Source organism: Coptis chinensis, chromosome 1, assembly GCF_015680905.1.
Source record: "Coptis chinensis isolate HL-2020 chromosome 1, ASM1568090v1, whole genome shotgun sequence".
NCBI lineage: Eukaryota > Viridiplantae > Streptophyta > Magnoliopsida > Ranunculales > Ranunculaceae > Coptis > Coptis chinensis.
The window spans coordinates 13399431-13419545 of NC_141456.1; the positions used below are offsets into that span (position 1 = coordinate 13399431).

Below are 20115 nucleotides of genomic sequence, written 5' to 3' on the forward strand. Positions count from 1 at the left end.
TCGTATCTCTCGAACCTTGGCTGATTGAAAAGTTTTGGTATCTCCGAAGTCCATATCGCATCCGCCAGTGGGTTGCGATTCAGCCCCGCCACCACCTGACTGGCCGCGCCCATTTGAGTCTTTGTCTGCTAAAGATTTGCCTCCCAGTTGTTGCTTCTCATTTCCTGGACTTGCTCCATTGTTAACCTGGTCACTGGGTTCTCCACCAGAGTTGGTCCTGGTCCCTCCTCGTCAACCGCTTTCTCGCTCTCCGACTCCTCACTTATCTCTTCCCCGATCTCTTCCTCCACCCTTTCTCTTTCTCTTCTCAACTCCTCGTTCTCCTCCCTCAGCCTCTCAAATCTCCTCTCGCATCAGCCATGTTTCTTCCGCTGCCCGTTCCTCCTCTCGCTCTTCCCCTGCCTTCGGCATCTGCTCTTGAGCCCTCACCTTCCTTGGTCTACCCGCTGCCTTCTTTGGTGCCATTTCTATACTCTCTTCCCCACAGACGGTGCCAAATGTTTCACCCCCAAATACAGTTCAGACTAAAGTTCACTATTTCTCAAACACTATTACAACTCCTAACACTATTCCTCTCTCTCTCTTTGGGTCGCCTCTCTCTTTCTTTGGTCTCCTCTCTTGGAACCCCTCCCCTTTTTCTCTCTCCCTTCTTTTCCTTTATATCTTTCCCTCTCTCAATCCTAGCCTTCCACCTGTTCATCCATCTCGCGGTCCTCTTCTTTCCACGTGTAGGGTTTCCGTACAGCGACAGATGTCTCATCTCGATCCTGTGAACCGCGGCTATGTATCTTATGCTGACCTGGGTGCCGCCGTCCGCTGATTTCCAGGGTCCCCTTATCCTACCATCACAATGTCTCACACAAATTTTCGAATAAGAATATATTTTTATTGAAAATAAATCGAAATACGTTAATGACCAGCGATTATGGTGCATAAGTACTTGGAAACTAAGGGATCAAATTGAGATAGCATATTCACTTTCCAAGTATTTATGCACCATAATCGCTGCTCATTAACGTATTTTGGTTTATTTTCAATAAAAATATATTCTAATTCTAAAATTTGTCGCCGTAATTTTCAAATAGAATTATCTTAAACTCGATCTAGCTTGTATAATAGTTTTATTAGATTTATGGTGATTTAGCGGCAAATTTTCGAATCAGAATATATTTTTATTGAAAATAAACCGAAATACGTTAATGAGCAGCGCGCGATTATGGTGCATAAATATTTGGAAACTAAGAGATCAAATTGAGATAGCCTCTTCACTTTGTGGTTTAGAATATTAATCCGTAATTTTCAAATGAAATTATCTTAAACTCGATCTAGCTAGCTTGTATAATAGTTTTATTAGATTTATGGTGATTTAGCAGTAAACCATCACCATTCAGCTTACGTACTAATGTATACAAATCACTAAAACAGATTGATTATTTCCATATTCTCAAATAATACATTACTCCCACTTGAAAAGATTTATCACATGAACGTGTCCTACGAATGGGTGCCCTTATATTAAATTATCCTAAAAAATATTAGCAATTATGCATAGCTATGAGATATGAAAATTATATTAATTACTCATTTAAATTTTTTGCACCACTCTCTACAAAAAGGAAGCATCAAACCTTGATAAAACTCATCGACTTCTTTTTATTGTTAGGTTTAATAATATAAGTTTGATTGAAGTTTTGTGAGATTTCCTAATAAGGCGAAGTTTATATATATATTGAAGCTACTTGAATAGCAAGAAGTTCCCAATCATACGAAAAGAGATAAGATAAATAACATTTTAAATGCAAAACTATACTTATCGAGACATTCCCACAACATATAACTCAACTTTGTTTTGAGGTTAGTTCAATGCATTTGCATCCAGTTTCTGATTTTCCGTTATTTATATTTTTAGATTAGTTCAATGCAGTTGCATCCAATTTTCAATTCCCGTTATTTATTTTTTGAAGATCAATTCAATGCAATTGCATCCAGTTTTCGATTTCCCGTTAATTATTGTTTGAGGTTAGTTCAATGAGTTTGCATTTAGTTTCCGATTTCTCGTTAATTATTTCTTGAGGTTTTGCATCCAGTTTATTTTTTGAGATTAGTTCAGTGCAGTTGCATCCGGTTTCCGATTTCCCGTTAATTATTTTTTAAGATTAGTTCCACGTATTTGCATTATGTTTCAAATTTATAATCAATTTTTCTTTGAAGTTAGTTCAATGCAGTTGCATCCAGTTTCTGATTTTCCGTTAATTTAATCTTTAAAGGTTAGCTCAATGCATTTGCATCTAGTTTTTGATTTTTCGACAATTATTTTTTGATGTTAGTTTGATATATTTGCATCCAAGTTTTAATTTTCCGTTAATTATTCTTTGAGGTTAGTTTAATACAGTTCTATCCATATTCCGATTTTCTATTAATTACTTTTTAAAATTAGTTTAATGCTTGCATTTACATCTAGTTTTCGATTTTCCGTTAAATATTATTTGAGGTTAGTTCGATGCATTTGCATCCAGTTTTCAGTTCCCTATTAATTGTTTTTTTACGATAGTTTCAATCAGTATTATATATATATTAAAATATTTGTCAATATTGCTTTGACGTTATTTTTTTTTCATTTTCTATTATATATTTTGTGATGTTATTTTTTGTATAATTATTTTTAACTATGTTTTGAGGTCGTGTTAAGGATATATTCAAAATAAGTCGGTGTTTTATCATAGACACTAAAATTGTATGATTTGTAATAGAAAATTAGTTTCTACAAATCACCTATTTTTTTACAATTTTTTTTATTTGATCAAATATATAAGAATTGGAACACTAAAAGTGTTTGATTCGTAATAGGAAATTACTTTTTACAAAATATTTTGTGTGCTGAAAAGGCTTTACAAAATGTCTCACACAATTTTTCGAATCAGAATATATTTTTAATGAAAATAAACTGAAATACATTAATGAGTAGCGATTATGGTGCATAAGTACTTGGGAACTAAGGAATCAAATTGAAATAGTCTCTTCACTTTGTGGTTTGGGATATTAATCCATAATTTTGAAATAGAATTATCTTAAACTCGATCTAGCTTGTATAATAGTTTTCTTAGGTTTATGGTGATTTAGCTGCAAATTTTTGAATCAGAATATATTTTTATTGAAAATAAACCGAAATACGTTAATGAGCAGCGATTATGGTGCATAAGGACTTCGAAACTAAGGGATCAAATTGAGATAGCCATTTCACTTTGTGGTTTAGGATATTAATCTGAAATTTTCAAATAGAATTATCTTAAACTCGATCTAGCTTGTATAATAATTTTCTTAGATTTATGGTGATTTAGTGGCAAATTTTTGAATCAGAATATATTTTTATTGAAAATAAACCGAAATACGTTAATGAGCAGCGATTATGGTGCATAAGTATTTGGAAACTAAGGGATCAAATTGAGATAGCCTCTTCACTTTGTGGTTTAGGATATTAATCTGTAATTTTTAAATAAAATTATCTTAAACTCGATCTAGCTTGTATAATAGTTTTATTAGATTTACATTCGGTGATTCAAAGAATGAAATCATCACCTTCGGTTTACGTTTTATTAATGTGTACAAATCACTAAAACAGATTGATTGTTTCTATATCCTCAAAGAATACACTACTCCCACTTGAAAAGATTTATCACATAAACGTGTCCTACGAACAGGTGTCATTATATTAAATTATTCTAAAAAATATTAGCAACTATGCATAGCTATGAGATATGAAAATTATATTAATTACTCATTTAAATTTCTTGCACCACTCTCTATAAAAAAGCATAAAGCATCAAACCTTTTTCTAAAACTCATGTTCACTTCTTTATTGTTAGGTTTAACAATAGAAGTTTGATGAAGTTTTTATGAGAATGCTCAATGTGGCGAAGATAATATTGAAACCATAATATAATTATTTGTCTATGCCCTACTTTTAATAACAAAGCATTCCCAATCATGATAATAGAATTATGATAAACACTACTTAATGCAAAACTATATTTGTCGAGATAATTATTCTCCATATATATAATACGCATATATTTTAGGATTATTAGTTCAATGCATTTGCACCAAGTTTCTGATTTTCCATTAATTATTCTTTGAGGTTAGTTTAATGTAGTACGTTGCATCCATTTTCCAATTTCTCATTAATTAGTCTTTGAGGTTAGTTCAAAGTTGCATCAAGTTTCTGATTTCTCGTTAATTATTATTTGAGGTTAGTTCAGTGCAAATGCATCCACTTTATGATTTATCGTTAGTTATTCATTAAAGTTAATTCAGTACAGTTGCATCCAGTTTTCGATGTTTCGTTAATTAGTATTTGAGATTAGTTCATTGCATTTGTATCCAGGTTCCAATCTCCCGTTAATTATTCTTTGATGTTAGTTTAATACATCTGCATTCAGTTTCTGATTTGCGATTAATTGTTTTTCTAGGTTAGTTCAATAGTTTACAATTTCTATACAATTTGCATACATGTAAGAGTCTGTTTTTATAAACTCACTTTCGTTTTGGGTTCCTAATTACTCGTAATTACTCATGTGAGAAGGCTAAAAAAATGGACATTTATGCTTTGAGGTTAGTGCGATGCAATTACATCCACCAAAAGCTTTATTATTATTCTTTTCATCGCTATTATTCAATAAAGACTTCGATTTCAGTTAACTATTTTTTGAGGTTATTTCAATGCATTTGCATCCAATTTCTGATTTCTCGTTAGTTAATCTCTTATTTTAGTTTAATGCAGTTGGATCCAGTTTTTGGTTTTCCGTTAATTATTCTTTGAAGTTAGTTCAATGCAGTTGCATCCAATTTCCGATTTTATTTTAATTATTCTTTGAGGTTAGTTCAATGCATTTGCATCAAGTTTTCGATTTCCCATTAATTTTTTTTTAGGTTAGTTCAATGCAGTTACATCAAATTTATAATTTTCCCTTAATTATTCATTTAGGTTAGTTCAGTGCAGTTTCATCCATTTTTCAATGTTTCGTTAATTAGTCTTTGAGATTAGTTCATTGCATTTGGATCTTGTTTCCAATTTCCCATTAATAACTCTTTAAGGTTAGTTCAATAGATCTGCATCTAGTTTATGATTATTTATGCTTTGAGGTTAGTTCGATGCAATTATATCCGGTTTCTGATTTTCCGTTAATTATTCTCTAAGATTATTTCAATACATTTGCATTTAGTTTCCGATTTCCCACCAATTATTCCATGAGGTTAGTTCAATGCAGTTGCATTCGGTTTTTGATTTTATATTAATTATTTTTTGAGTTTAGTTCAATGCATTTGCATCAAGTTTCCGGTTTCCCATTAATTATTATCTGAGGTTTGTTTTATGTATTTGCATACCCTTTTCGATTTCCCGTTAAATATTTTTCAAGAATTTGTATCCAATTTCAAATATCCCGTTAGTTATTATCTGACATTAGTTTAATGCAATTGCATTCAGTTTCTGATTTCTAGTTAATTACTTTTAGAGTTTAGTTTATTGCATTTGCATAAAATTTTCGATTTCCCGTTAATTAATTACTCTTTGAGCTCAGTTATGTATTTGAATCTAGTTTTCGATTTTCTTATAATTATCCAATGTGGTGTGTAATACCAACTTCTATTGATCCATCTGTAGTGTCCTTGCAAACATGACATAAAAAGTAAATTAGGTTTGATTTACTATGTGGGATCATCGAAGATTATTCAGTTTTCGATTTCTCATTAATTATTTTTTAAATTATGCATGACTCACTATGTGGAATCTTCAAAGATAATCTACGAACGAGTGTTGTTATATTAATTATTCTGAAAAATATTTGCAAATATGCATAACTATTATATATTAATATTATATTGATCACTCAACCAAATTTCTTATAACGTGAAAACCTCACTTTCCATTAAAAAAAAAGAACTCGCCTTTGATAAAACCTTTCAACTTCATTTTGTTGTTTATTAAAAGAAGTTTGATTAAAGTTTTGTGAGACTGCCTAATAAGGTGAAGTTCATATATATTAAAGTTATTTGAATAGCAAGGAGTTCCCCATCATAAGGAAAGAGATAAGATAAACACCATTTTAAATGCAAAACTATACTTATCGAGACATTCATACAACATATAACCCAACTATGTTTTGAGGTTAGTTCGATGCATTTTTATTCAGTTTCTGATTTTTTGTTATTTATATTTTGATGTTAGTTCAATGCAGTTGCATCTAATTTCCAATTCCCGTTATTTATTTTTTGAGATCAGTTAAATGCAGTTGCATCTAGTTTCTGATTTCTCGTTAATTATTTTTTTCGGTTAATTCAATACTTTTGCATCCAATTTCCAATTTCCTGTTAATTGTTCTTTGAGGTCAGTTCAATGCATTTGCATCCAGTTTATGATTTCCCGTTAATTATTCTGTGAGATTAGTTTAATGTATTTGCATCCAGTTTCCGATTTCCGATTTCTCGTTTATTATTTGATAAAGTTATATTTGCATCTGGTTTCCGATTTCCTGTTAATTATTGTTTAAGGTTAGTTCAATGAATTTGCATCCAGTTTTCGATTTCCCGTTAATTATTTCTTGATGTTAGTTCAATGCATTTGCATCTAGTTTATTTTTTGAGATTAGTTCAGTGCAGTTGCATCCGGTTTCCGATTTCCCGTTAATTATTTTTTAAGATTAGTTCCACGCATTTGCATAATGTTTTCAATTTATAATTAATTTTTCTTTGATGTTAGTTCAATGCAGTTGCATTCAGTTTCCAATTTCTCGTTAATTTAATCTTTTAGGGTTAGTTCAATGCATTTGCATCCAATTTCCGATTTTCCGACAATTATTTTTTTACGTTCGTTAGTTTGATGTATTTGCATCTAAGTTTTGATTTTCCGTTAATTATTATTTGAGGTTAGTTTAATACAGTATCTATATTCCAATTTTTTTTAATTACTTTTTAAGATTAGTTTAATGCTTGCATTTGCATCTAGTTTTCGATTCCCCGTTAAATATTATTTGAGGTTAGTTCGATGCATTTGCATCCAGTTTTTGGTTCCCCATTAATTGTTTTTTGACGTTAGCTTCATTCAGTATTATATATTTTTTAAAATATTTGTCATTATTACTTTGCCGTTATTATTTTTTTTTTTCATTTTCTATTATATATTTTGTGATGCTATTTTTTGTATAATTGTTTTTAACTATGTTTTGAGGCCGTGTTAAGGATATTTGAAATAAGCTGGTGTTTTATTATAGACACTAAAATTGTATGATTTATAATAGGGAATTAGTTTCTACAAATCACATATTTTTTAGCAATTTTTTTTTATTTGATCAAATATATAAGAATTGGAACACTAAAAGTGTTTGATTCGTAAGAGCATCTTTAGCAGTGATATCAACCTAGCATCAAACACCAAATTCTCTTTGGTGTTTTTTCAACTTTAGGAGAACTACATGTTGATGAAAACACCAAAAAAAAAACCAAACACCAAATCGACCAATATTTGGTTCCAGGTTTGGTGCTGTATCAAATCACTCACGCGGTTTTGCCAACACCGCGTGGGCTTGGGCTTATATGGCGCAGTTTTCACAAAACCGCGCCAAAAATTGAAAAAAAAAAAAAAAAGTTTATGTGCGATACATGGCGCGGTTTTCTCAAAACCGCGTGACCTTGGGCCTGTTAGTTGGGCTTTAGTGGTGTGGTTTTACCAAAACCGCGTGGGCTATATGGCGTGGTTTTGGCAAAACCGCGTAGTTGCTTGGTGTTTTTTTTATATTGCTCCTAAAGTTGCTTGGTGTTTTTTTGGTTTGGTGTTTTTTTTGTTCAAAATTTTGGTGTTTTTTTGGTTGCTCTCCTAAAGATGCTATAATAGTAATTTTCCTTTTATAAATCACCTATTTTTTAGCAATTTTATAAGAATTAGAAATACATTCAAACTCTCCAAAGAGGTTACATGTATGTAGGATTATAGGCTATTAGAAAATACTATATTTCATATTAGAGTGTCAGAAAAAACTAACTTTCATATTAAAGTGCCACATAGGAGAGAGAAAATCATATACAGTAGATATAATTTATTTAAGCAAAACACAATAAATCTTGATAGTGAAGATGGAGAATTTACCTTGAGAAACAGTTAAAAAAATACTCTCGAAACTACCCACCGCTTCACTCTCTCGGAGTAGGTGTGTCTGCAAGTTTTGGCACGACATAATCTATGATCCTTGTTTTCTAGCCGACCATCAAAGTGAAGCGGACATACAGGCTTAAATTGTTGGAATCTCCAAGAGTATTTCAAAATACTTGTGTGTGTGTGCAAAGTGGAGGAGATGAACTATGTGTGTTCTCTCCACTTTAGTGCATTGTGTTTAGCCCCACATTGGTGAACCACCACTAGCAAGTGAGGTATATGAGAAATTCCTCTATCATAAGGGCGTGCCCTTAGGGTACAAAGGCTTTTGTGTTAGGAGGGAGGACTCACCCCAAAACCCGAAGTCCCGCGCCCGGTTTGGCTTTCAGGCTTGGGCTTATTGTCGGGTTTGGGCTTGGGCTTGGGCTTGTCTAGTGGGTAGTGGCTTACCAATTGCCTGATGCCTCTATATATAAACACTGCTGTGTCTAGAACTCGAGTACACCAGCAAATCCATTACAGACCAGACGCATAGAGAGAGAGAAATTGACAACCTTCTATCCACCCTATACAGAAACCAGTACTTGTCTTATTCTTCTTCTTCTATTCTTACTGTCAGTTGCCAGAGAGAGTAAAGTCAGGCTGCTGTTAACCATTGAATCCTGTGAAGAAGAGTAAAGTCAGGCTGCTGTTAACCATTGAATCCTGTGAAGAAGACGCCACTGTTGCCTTTCTGCACCATTGGAAGGGGCGAAATCTTTCCTTAAGGACAGCCTAATCCGCGCCTTGGTTATTATATGTTATTCTGTCCTTGTCTTCTATTGTTTTCTTCTATCTGCTTACAACATAAACCACTTTCATGCACACTAAAGGCTATGGGCGAGCACACAAGGACAATGGGAGAAGAAGCAGCGAACTAGAACTCCATCAAAGATAGGAAAAGGAAGCGCATAAGTACCAGTTAATCTTTAGTATTAGTTCATGTACTTTTTTGGTTTTTGTTCACAATATAGCGGTGCAGTAGTAAAAGGAAAGGTAGAAAAATACCCTCTGGAATCTATGTATTGCTGCAAAAAAATTACCTTCATAGGAAAAAGAAACTTTCAGTTAAATTCTGGATATGTACTTCTCAACTGATCTGATCATGTTGGAAGCAACAGAACCTTTGGTGGGTACTTATTCTGATCCTCTGTTGGTTTCTTCAGACACCCTTATAAGTTATAACTCAGTGTCTCAAACCAACTTATGGAGTTATGGATATGTAGAGGAAAGGTTTATCTAGATAACTATATATGTAAACTTCTTCATAAACTATGGTGGTTAATGAATCAAGACAAGTACAGAACCGATATCCGTAACTTCTTATAATAATTTAATCTTTATGGAAGCGTCAAAGTTAACGGGAACCATTCTTTTCAGATTAATGTTCCACGTGATAGAGGCAGATCCCTCTGTCTGAATCAATCATCATCAACGGTTACGATCGTGGGTATCTGGCCATGGTTAACAAAATCAATCTTGTTCAATCTAAGGCCGCATAAGACTTGCTCCGGCAATTCTTCCTGTTTCTGTGCCTGTTAACCACAGTACTGATCAAAGTTAATTGCACACTCAGGCAGACATTTGGTTATCCTAAATGCCCACTAAAGCTTACATGCATCTACAAAACCAGTCCCTAACTTGTCAGCCAACATACCCTCCAGCCTTGCTGGCAGCCGGGCATTACTCCACTATCTAATGATAGCTTTAGCCAACATTTGAGAGAGCTGGTCTAATTTCTATTTTCATTTTGTGAAAAGTAGAACTTGAAAAGAAGGTTATACCTGAATGGTTAGACCAAGATCAAGTATCCCGTTTTTCAAACGGTCCCGAAATGCTTCAAATCCCTTCCTTGATATGTAGCTGAACCGGTGTATGTCGAGGTCAATCTCAAAGTAATTGGTTCCCTTCAAGAAATATAATGTAATGAAAATCAGGATTCGTCTATTGCACGCGATCAATGGTAAACAACTACTGGAAAAGAATGAAGTGCCATATGACAAGGATATCTTAAATAGTTAAATATCAACTCCAGAGAGAATAATTCCCTTAGGAATTCCAATTAATAACTACTTATTTCTTTTCAAATTTAAATAAGCTAGAATGATAGTTTGAAAAAAAACAATAGTAATAAACAACTGGTAACTTCTGTGTTTACCTTATAAAAATTGTGTTGTGGGCGAGAGAGCACAGGCTTTTCATTGTACGCGTTTAGCAGCTTCTTTTCTGCAGAGCTCAAGTGAAGGCCCTCTGGGTTAACCACTGAGGCCATAATTTTCAGTCTTTCTCTAAAAGGAACAGTGGAGTCCATTGCGAAACCTTTAACCTTTTCTGTGTCATCCTCCACCAGTCTCTGTTGCAGATAACCACAAATTAGAATAATTGACAAATCATAAGATCTGAACTTGAAAAGATCAAGTAAACTCTTATGCTTAAAACGAAGAATTGGGATGAATATAAATAAAAGGAGATAAGTAAAAATAGAAAATGAATAAGTAATATTGGTCATTTGGGCCCACAATATGACTTGTACGCTTGGATGACGGATTTCCATACCAGGGTCGACATGGAGTGTGGAAACCTTCTAAGGTAATAGCTATTATATTTTATGAAGCAAAAATGTTTTAACATATCTTCGCTTCTTCCTATCTTTTCTTCATCCTGGCTGACCATTTTACAATCCCTCTACCTTTAACAAAGATTATTTCTGCTTGCACTCATTTCTACAGATTCCAAAGCACAGTTACGAAAAATAATTTAGATATTTTGAAGCTGCAGTTGGCTGTCTAGTATTTTACATTACATACAGGGGGGGCAAAAACAGTGAAGAGCCTACTCAGATGCAATGTGGATAATAGGCATCCTTCCCATGTTATGACCCTTCCGTCAACATACTAGGCAAACATTTCAATGAGAACAACAGACAACTATGAGTAGCCATTATCCATGCCTTTTAGTATCAAATGAAATAAGAACAGTGGCACTTATGAGATAGAAAAATCACATCGTACTGAAGAAACATTCCCCCCATTACCATACCTTTATGCTTTCCTGAAAAGAAGGGGAGATTTCTTTATCGAAGGTCTCAGAAACTTTGAAGTATAATACAAGGCTCATTCCTTCCCCATCACTATCACCAAGGAAAATCGCAGCAGGATAAGTAGGCAGCTGCCACAGGGAGAAATGATAATTAGAGACAGAATCTATTTTTTCCACATTAATCATCCCAAGGCAAAGTTTACAAATATGACCCTCCCAGCCATAAAAACATATAACAACAAAAGTTAACCGGAAAGTAAATTTATTAGAAGTGCAAGATACCTGAATATTTACAATCAAGAGGGAGGGTACTTTCTCATGTGCCTTTATAGGAGGAAGATCAAGGTGCTGCGCAATGTGATGTATCTTTCTAGGGCAAGCAAATAAGTCAATACCAATTGCCGTATAAGGACAGTAGTTTGGAGCTGGAGACTTCCGCTTATCCCTGCAAGGTATGTACAGTATATAAATATTAAATCTATGCAAGAACAAGCTAAGAATAATATAGTGAAGCACTATCTCATTGAATTTTCTTGTCGGTTCTGGAAATAGTTTGCTCAATGAAGTTTATTATCAATGAACAGAATTTGAGGCGTGCCTGAAATAGTTTGGTCCACGAAGTTTAAAGACAGAAGGCGCAAGGGGAGACCAACTTCCTGTGGTTGGTTTCTCTTCAGTTGAACATGGAATGAGCAATCCCGCTCTTGGACGAAACAAGAATCTCTTCGAGGCACCTGCAAATAACAAGCAAATATAAAATTTCAGCATTGCAATAACAAGTACTCCCACCAACCTAGATGTGAAATAAATAAGGGCTTCCTTGAAACAAGATGGCTCAACTTTAAAATGCCAGATTGACCGAACATGATTTGAGTACAAGAAAAAGGCTACTAGTCTGCTGAGTGTGCACCTTTTTGAAAGAGAAGGAAAGGGATAGGAGGTATGCATGCAGCTGCACAGCTAATATAGGATTAGCTTGGATGCTCTGCTGAACCTACTCTCTTTTCTCAATCACTGGCCAATCCTCTCCTAAAAGTGGATCCTGTGATTGAAATCTAATATTATCCAGCCATATGAGCAACTTTAAGTGATAATGCTCTTTCATCAGGATTTCTTGTTTTATATATACCACTGAGATGGGTTGAAGTAAAGACTTTCTGAGCTACATTAGGCTCAATTAAATACACAAATTTGAGAAATAGTAAACACTAGAAACCGCGACGCGGTGCAAAATGACGGTAAGTAGAGCAAAAATAACAAGAATAAGGTGAAGGTGGCTGCTTCATGATCAAAGATTGGGCACAAAGATTAGAGAGGTTTCCGGCGAAAGAGAAGATTGGAGATGACAGAAGAGGAAGGAGAAATTTGGGACAGTAAAAAAATCTGGAACAGCCAGGGAATATGATGACAGACAGCCATCTTATTTCTGCCCCCCTTATCCCCAGAGACCTCCTCCTAACGTCGGTCAACAAGTTCCACCTAAGAATTCATAATTAGTGAATCTGCACACTTACAAAATTCGGTGGCTTCTTCTCCATCATAAGATTTCCTCTTAAAGGAAACCCTGTAAACTGCAGACTTCTTCCTTGGTGCATTTGGACTTGATGGAGGTAGATTCTTGTCATTGAAACTAACAGCCGGAACTAATCGAGGTAAGCATGACTTCAACGTGTTCTCATGATTCTTTTCTTCAGGGTCGTGTTTGTCCTCTTTCAGCTTGAAGCTGCGAAAAGAATCCTGTAAAGCTTTCTTACTCTTGGAGCAAATCTCATCAACCTTCCCTAAGCGAGAAAGATTAACTGCAAATGCATCTCCTTCTTTATTTTCATCTTTGCCCAAGCTTTCTGTTTCACCTCCATCTATCTTCAGATAACGCTCAACAGCAAATGATGTGGGTGTGCTCTCATAAAACTCCCCATACTTGCACCTGGCATCCTTAAAGCAAGCAGCATTCTCATACGGAAGACCTGAGATGTTCTCAACTGCATTGCCGACAGTAGGAACACAGTCTGCCCAAAAACAAGTAAGAATATTAACCAAAAAGACAAGGAAACTGATGGTTATCATCAGTGACAAAGGAAATATAAGTGTATTTTTGCCCATCAAGGAGAGAGACCACCATCTAATGTAAACAAACTGGAGATCCTGTATGTAGTATGAGCCAGTCGCCTAATTATGACACTAAATATTCACAGTCGCACGTGGTGTAAGCAATGAGTTCCTTAACATTAACGTAGAAAAGGTAGGCTTTCAACAAAGCAATTTGTTGTAAGACATGCCTCGGCTACTAAGGAGCACCCTACACATAGCGGTACAGTTGAATGAAGGCCTTATGTCACCTTGTATGCCGTATGTGGATTAGCCTTGAAGTCACAATGTGCTACACAAATTTGAAACTTAATAACTCATACAGGAAAACAAGATGTGATTGGATAGAAATGACTTACCTCCATGAATGCTAACGAAGTCATCATCATCTTCAGACTCCAGAATACTGACAGAGTCAAACCATGCTTCTTCTTGGCATCTAACTGCAAACATACAAACTTCAAAAATCAGAATCCATATACTGAGATAGGAACAGACAGTTATATCAACCACCACGACATTTGGCATCATAAGAACTGCCATTGAATATATTGATAGTAAGTGTGTTAGGAGATACAACCAGTTCTCGATGCAAGTTCATAACACCACTTGGACAACAGAGAAGAAACAAAAACAACCACCAAAGTAAGGGGAAAACTCTACAGAAATACATCACCTGCCATCAGATAGTAGCTTTTGTTAACCTAGAAACATCTCAAAATCAGATAATATAATTTCGGCTTTATCTGTTATACTTCTTTTGATAAACGTAAATCCTCAGATGGCATTGTTTATTGATAATATCATACAGAAAAATCACACCATATAAGTGACTGAAAACAGAGAATTAAGATGATGAGACTTGAGAGTATAACCACTTTCAGATCAAGAGGGTGAGATTACCATTAGAGTCAATTTGACTGTGACTCCACTGCAACTGGGTGACATGAAATTGTGAATTGGAAACCTCAGATCTTCTGCAGGTGGTTGTTTCACCTTTCTCAAAATCCACACGAACATACTCACTAAGAGAAAAATCAGTTGGTTTTCTAGCGTCACTTTTCCGTTTCTTGGGCACATCATGGGTAGATGTAGAAACCTTTCGACGGCCAAATTTTGATTTGGGGCACTTTCTCAGGGGTTTGATTTTCCTGTTTGGTGTGGATACACAACCACCCATTGTAATGGAACTACTTTATAAATAAGAAAGCAAGTGAAATCGCTTCATATGATATCCCAAACTTCACGAAAAGAGCTCGCACATTGATTGTCAGGAAGCCATCCCTGCCATATATTTATGTTCTGAATAGAAAATTTAAAAATATTAGTAGCTATTTCCACAGAGAGTAATCAGTAATCAGCAACAAATATTCAACAAACAAACACAAATAATCCTACTTTCTTCAAGGAGAAAAGGAGCAATGCATATTGCTAGAATCATAGATGGAACCAGGGGGTGTGTGGTTGCAGTCGCACCCAAAGATTTGGAAAAGTTACATAATGTGATAGTAATTTGCTAGAAAAATGCCTAGACTATAAGGACTCGCACCCCCAAGATTTTTACAGAAGCTCCACAAGTTCAATTACATGGTTGCCTATACTCTTGCAACCCCAGACATTGAACCCTGGTTCCGTCCCTGGATAGAATTCAACTCAGATCTGAGATGACAAACTTCCAGGCGCACTATGAAGGTCTAGAATGTATACAAGTCTAACTCTACTACTGGAAGATAAAGTATGTTCAGCAACCAATGAAATCAGCCGCTCATATTAGTAAAAATAAAATACAAAAATTGCTTCCTTTTATAAATTAAAAATGGCTATCACTCAAAAATTTAACAAGTTCTACACAGGTAAGGCCTGAAATCAAAGTTATATGCGCATTAATTTCAGAAGATGTTATTTCTCTGAGCTATAAATAGATTTCAAAAAATATCTTTATAGGCAAAAATATACAATTACAATATACATAAAATTAGGCTAGAACCCCTAAATTAGCTGCGGCAAGGAATATATGATGAATTCTTAAGCAAAGGCTAACTTTCTGAATTCTGACACAGCCAAGGATACAAGGCAGGGCCTAGAATTGTGTTAAATTTTGAGCAGAGAAAACCAACATGTGGAAATGGAATTCCATAACATGATACTACATTACTACTTAAACAAACAAAATCAATAATCTGAAGGAATCATAAAAACATTACCTGTGGTGCTTAAGCAACAGCCTGAGAAGCACCTGTGCCAGACACTTATACAGTGAAACTTGAGAAGAGCCTGAAATCCAAAGAAAGAATTTATATGATAGGAAACTAAAATTTGATTTATAAATGCAAAGCAAAATTTAATGTAATGGTGAATCATATATCAACATTTTATAATAATACCATAAAGTTGATAACATTATATGCCAACTTTTCAAAACATGATTGAAAAGGAAAACTATTAAATTTTGCCAAACTATTATTATAAAACCAAAAGCGACGTTTATAACAAATGTATGGGCTAGAAAAAAACAAAACAAATGATTGCTCTCAAAATTTCAAGACCATGCAAAAAAAAACATGGACAGTTTTAAACCTGAAGTAGAGTTGCAGAGGGGAAGAAGATAGGACGGTTGAGAAACAACTAACGTCCACTTTTCTCCTCTGCAACAAGAAGATCAAATATATGAAGGTGGACAAGGTGAAATGAAGATGGACCCAGCACGTCACAATGAGAACGATGAGATCAAAGTTGAGTCGTTGTCGTCTGATATGTGTTTATTTTTAGTTAATAAAGCTTTTCTTTTCTTTTCCGAGATTTCGCGCGGGTGAACTGCCTTCCACGTGTCCTTAATCAAACCTTTTTTTTTATGGCCTGGGCTATCCGAGGATATTTTTGTAAATAAGAATTTCGATAACGTTAGATGTGTGATCCAAAAGTCCGAAAATCAAAAACAAACTCATATCCAACGGTCTCAGATCTCGTCTCTATGAAAATATCTTCGGATAGACGACCTCTCTTTTTATATTTGGGATATTAGGTGCATTGTTCGAAAACTCGTGATATGTGAGTGAGTTTTTTATTTCCCAATCCAATCTAGAAGACGTATAATTAAGAAACCGACTTGGAGTATGATTGCCACTTGAGATCATTAACAACTTCCAACTGTTTCATTCATGTATCGTATATTCCTACAATAAAAAAAATATATATATGATGTAATATAACAGTTGTACTGCAAATAATTGTGACCCAATATGGCTGTGTGTTGTTTTGTAAACCACTAGCCCCTCGACGGCCTTACAAATTAGCACGATTCATTCTCATGTCTCGATTATTGGCTAATCGAATTAATATATTTAACAATTTAGAAAAATAGTCGAATCTACGATTACTAGGATCTGGGAATTTATTTAAATTCGCCGGCTCTTTAATAATGCCATTGAATCTAAACTTATTACAATTTCAAATACCATAAACTTCCAATTTATAAATAGTTGTTTTGTAAATAATATAACAACTTGTATGGCAGGAATCGTCAGCTGACGATTTGTAAATGTAGCCAGCAAACGTACGTGTCTGTTTTGTTTTCCTGTCAATGTGTGATGAATATGTACCTATATAATTTTTTTGAAAACTAACTATATCAGATCTACTTTCACTATCGGAGAAATATTAAACTCCGAAAATTGAGTTTATCTACCGTTTTCACATGTTTTTTTTTTTAATCTTTGACTATGGATATATCAACAGGGGTGGATGCTGTAGTTTTTTTTTTTTTTTCGATAATTTGTTGATGCAAGGGTTATGTAATTCCCTTGTTACAGTATCTCTCTTGGACTCTTGGTCATAGATTAAGCAATCATTTACACTAGAATGGTGTACGTGCTATGCACGTTTTTTTTTCCTCTCTTCATCCAACCATATCTTTATCTCTTTTATGCCTAACAACTGTTCTCTCTCTCTTTTAAATAGGATAAATTAGGTAAATATCAAAAAATAGATGGGCAAATAACAAATGACCAAGTAACCAAGAGATACATTAAAAAAATAATAAAATACTATTGCCCCACTGTAGATAAGAGGCGTAATCTTTAAAGTATTTTAGATGACTACAAGTCTACAAGATAACAAACTAAAATGAAAATTTTGGATTTACTGCATTATTTTTTCTTCAGCTGAAAATTTTGTTTTAAATTTTAAATACACATGTCAAAGGCAAGCACAACGTTTACTTTGGTTATCTAAAATATTTTAAAGAACGCGGGTGTTATCTACAGTCCCTCAACAGTATTTTAATACTTTTTTTTATGTAACTCTTGGTCTCTTCAACCATTTTATTTGGACGGAATTGTCCATACCCATTTGATTAAATTACAAAACACTCCATCAAAATATTAAAGTAAATTTATAATAATGATAAAGACAAATATGTGATTTAGACTCAACACACCTTTTCCACACCACATAAGGGTATTTTCAATAGGGGTGTAAATCTTATAGAGTGGAAATTTTACACTCCAAAGGGGTGTAAATCTTATAGAGTGGAAATTTTACACTCCAAATATAAAAAAAAACTCTCTTCAATGGAGTGATATACCGTAGGTAATAGTGTATTAGCTAATAGAGATGGTGAAAAATTACCATTTATTAATTAATAAAAAAGCACGGACACTTTCGAATTGACGATATGCCCTGAAATAAATAATTTACAGACGTCATTTGGAGTAACGTCCCTTTCTAATTCTAAAATAATTTGTTAACTCGAAAAAGTGTCGTCCCCCGGTTTAAATTAAAGATAACGTCACTTTTAACGCCACTTTAAAGTGGCGTCCGGAGTTTAAAATCTATTTTTTTCTGACTTCCCATTTAGAGAGTATAGAGTGTGGATATTTATAAAATTTATATAATAAGTATCTGATTAGAGATGTAAAATCCTAATGACACCTACGTGGAGCCTAGGTGGAGGTGTAATTGTATACTCCCATTGGAGATGTCCTAACAACTACTAAACATCGTGTGCGGAGCACATGCATCATGCTAGTTCTTATAATTAATTGTCAATTGTCTTTGTTTTTTTCCGATAAACATAAACAATTGTCATTTGTCAAAATGCTTAAATTTAACCTTTGCCTTTGTTTTTTTGAAACCTTCATCTAAAATAATTCTGTTTTTATCTTAAACTTAGAAAGGGACAATGACTTACCAGACAAATGACAGAACAAAAGCACGCCCATTTTAATTTCGACATCGAATCAGACCTTGGTGTCGCTAACAAATAACAACCCATCCTTTTCTCATCCATTATTTGTCAATTTCCTGTTAACTGTTAGCTGTGTGTCAGTATTCTCATTGGGTCGAAAATGTCTATTATTTATCATAAAAATAAGGGCAATATATATTGCAATTTGGAGAACGAAGCCAATATCAATATTACTGATTTCTGCCTGCCGATTTCGAACCCCTTCTTAGACTTTTGAATTATGGGTAGATATCATTTCATGAGAACCTTGGCATTTCATCACATAGTTATGAATTTATGAAATCAAATAAAACGCCAAAAGAGAGATGAGAGGAGTAGAGGACCGTACGAAAAATCACTAGTCACAACTCACAAGAGCCGCGTACTTCAAACGTTGCTGCAATTTTTGGAAAAAATTTCGTTTGGTTTAGGAATGAAAAATTTTCTAAGCACCAATCCACTACACAGTACACATCCATTTTTTTTTTTATCTACTGATTAATTCGAGTTAATTAAAATCTAATCAAATATTTATTTTATTTTATCTCTCCAAATTATTTCATTTTTTCTCCACAAATCTTTCAATTTTTTTGTATTTCTATAAAAAAATTATTAATTTCAATTAAAAATTAAAATTTTGCATGTATGTGTTGCATATTCTTAATGGGGTTCTCCTTATTCAATTACAATGCAAATTTCTCAAACTTATTTTGTATTGACTATCATCATCAATATTTTGGGTTGTAATAAAATTGTAATTTGTAATTGCATTTACGTTCCTTTAAGAATTATGATGAAATTTAAGAGTTTTTTTTTTTTATATATATATAAATGTTAGTGTAGTTTTTATTTTTTTAATGTAAGATTATTAAAAAAAAATGAGAGATTTGTAGAAAAAAAATAGAATACGTATAAAGAGAATCAATAAATATTTGGTTTGATTTTAATTAACTAAAATTAATCAATAGATAACAAGACGGTGGATGGGTGTTTACTGTTTAGGAGACTTTTCTATCGCCTAGGAGCGAAGTTTTTCTCCGGTTTGGGACTTTATCATTATGATTATGATGTATCAATGTTTAATCTTACTTTATTTGATTAACTTTTATTGGACCCCATTATGGGTTATAAATGTGTATGTCTAGCCCTTATTTGAATGGAAACGTTTATATGATACCCAACTCAATAACGTGCTCATAATGTTAACGTTGCTAGCTGTATCGTTTCTGCCAAAACACCAGCTGTCTAAGTATGGGATTGTTCTGTAAATTTAAGTCATGTTATGAGAAGTTGAGAACTGAGAACGTTAAATCTCTGGAACAGAAAATAACACATAACTGTGGTGTGACTTGTGAGTGTAGGTAGTTTCAGCTAGTACATTTTAGAGCACTATTGATGCAGTTCAATAGCCGAAGTGCTAAAACGGTGTGTGGCTGTGGCCTGTGATCTCTGGTGATTGGTAGGGGTGCAAACGGATAGGTTCGGATGCGGATATGGTTGTATCCTAATCCGAATCCGAAAATTTATATCGATATCCGAATTCAAATCCGACAGATATTAAAAAAATTATCCGAATCTGATT

At 34.0% G+C, this 20115-nt stretch overlaps 1 protein-coding gene across 1 annotated transcript; it reads right to left on the reverse strand.

Moving 5' to 3' along the window:
* Nucleotides 1-9485: 9485 nt before the first annotated feature.
* Nucleotides 9486-16055, reverse strand: LOC147522288 (uncharacterized). The gene is made up of 11 exons (XM_086592491.1): nt 15887-16055; nt 15514-15583; nt 14213-14611; nt 13669-13752; nt 12736-13230; nt 11820-11955; nt 11504-11666; nt 11222-11350; nt 10341-10535; nt 9967-10089; nt 9486-9717 (listed from the first exon to the last, which is right to left on the reverse strand). Exons 3-11 carry the CDS (start codon nt 14487-14489, stop codon nt 9604-9606), a joined length of 1716 nt encoding a protein of 571 aa, XP_086448617.1. The 5' UTR covers nt 14490-14611; nt 15514-15583; nt 15887-16055; the 3' UTR covers nt 9486-9603.
* Between the last annotated feature and the right edge of the window lie 4060 nt (nt 16056-20115).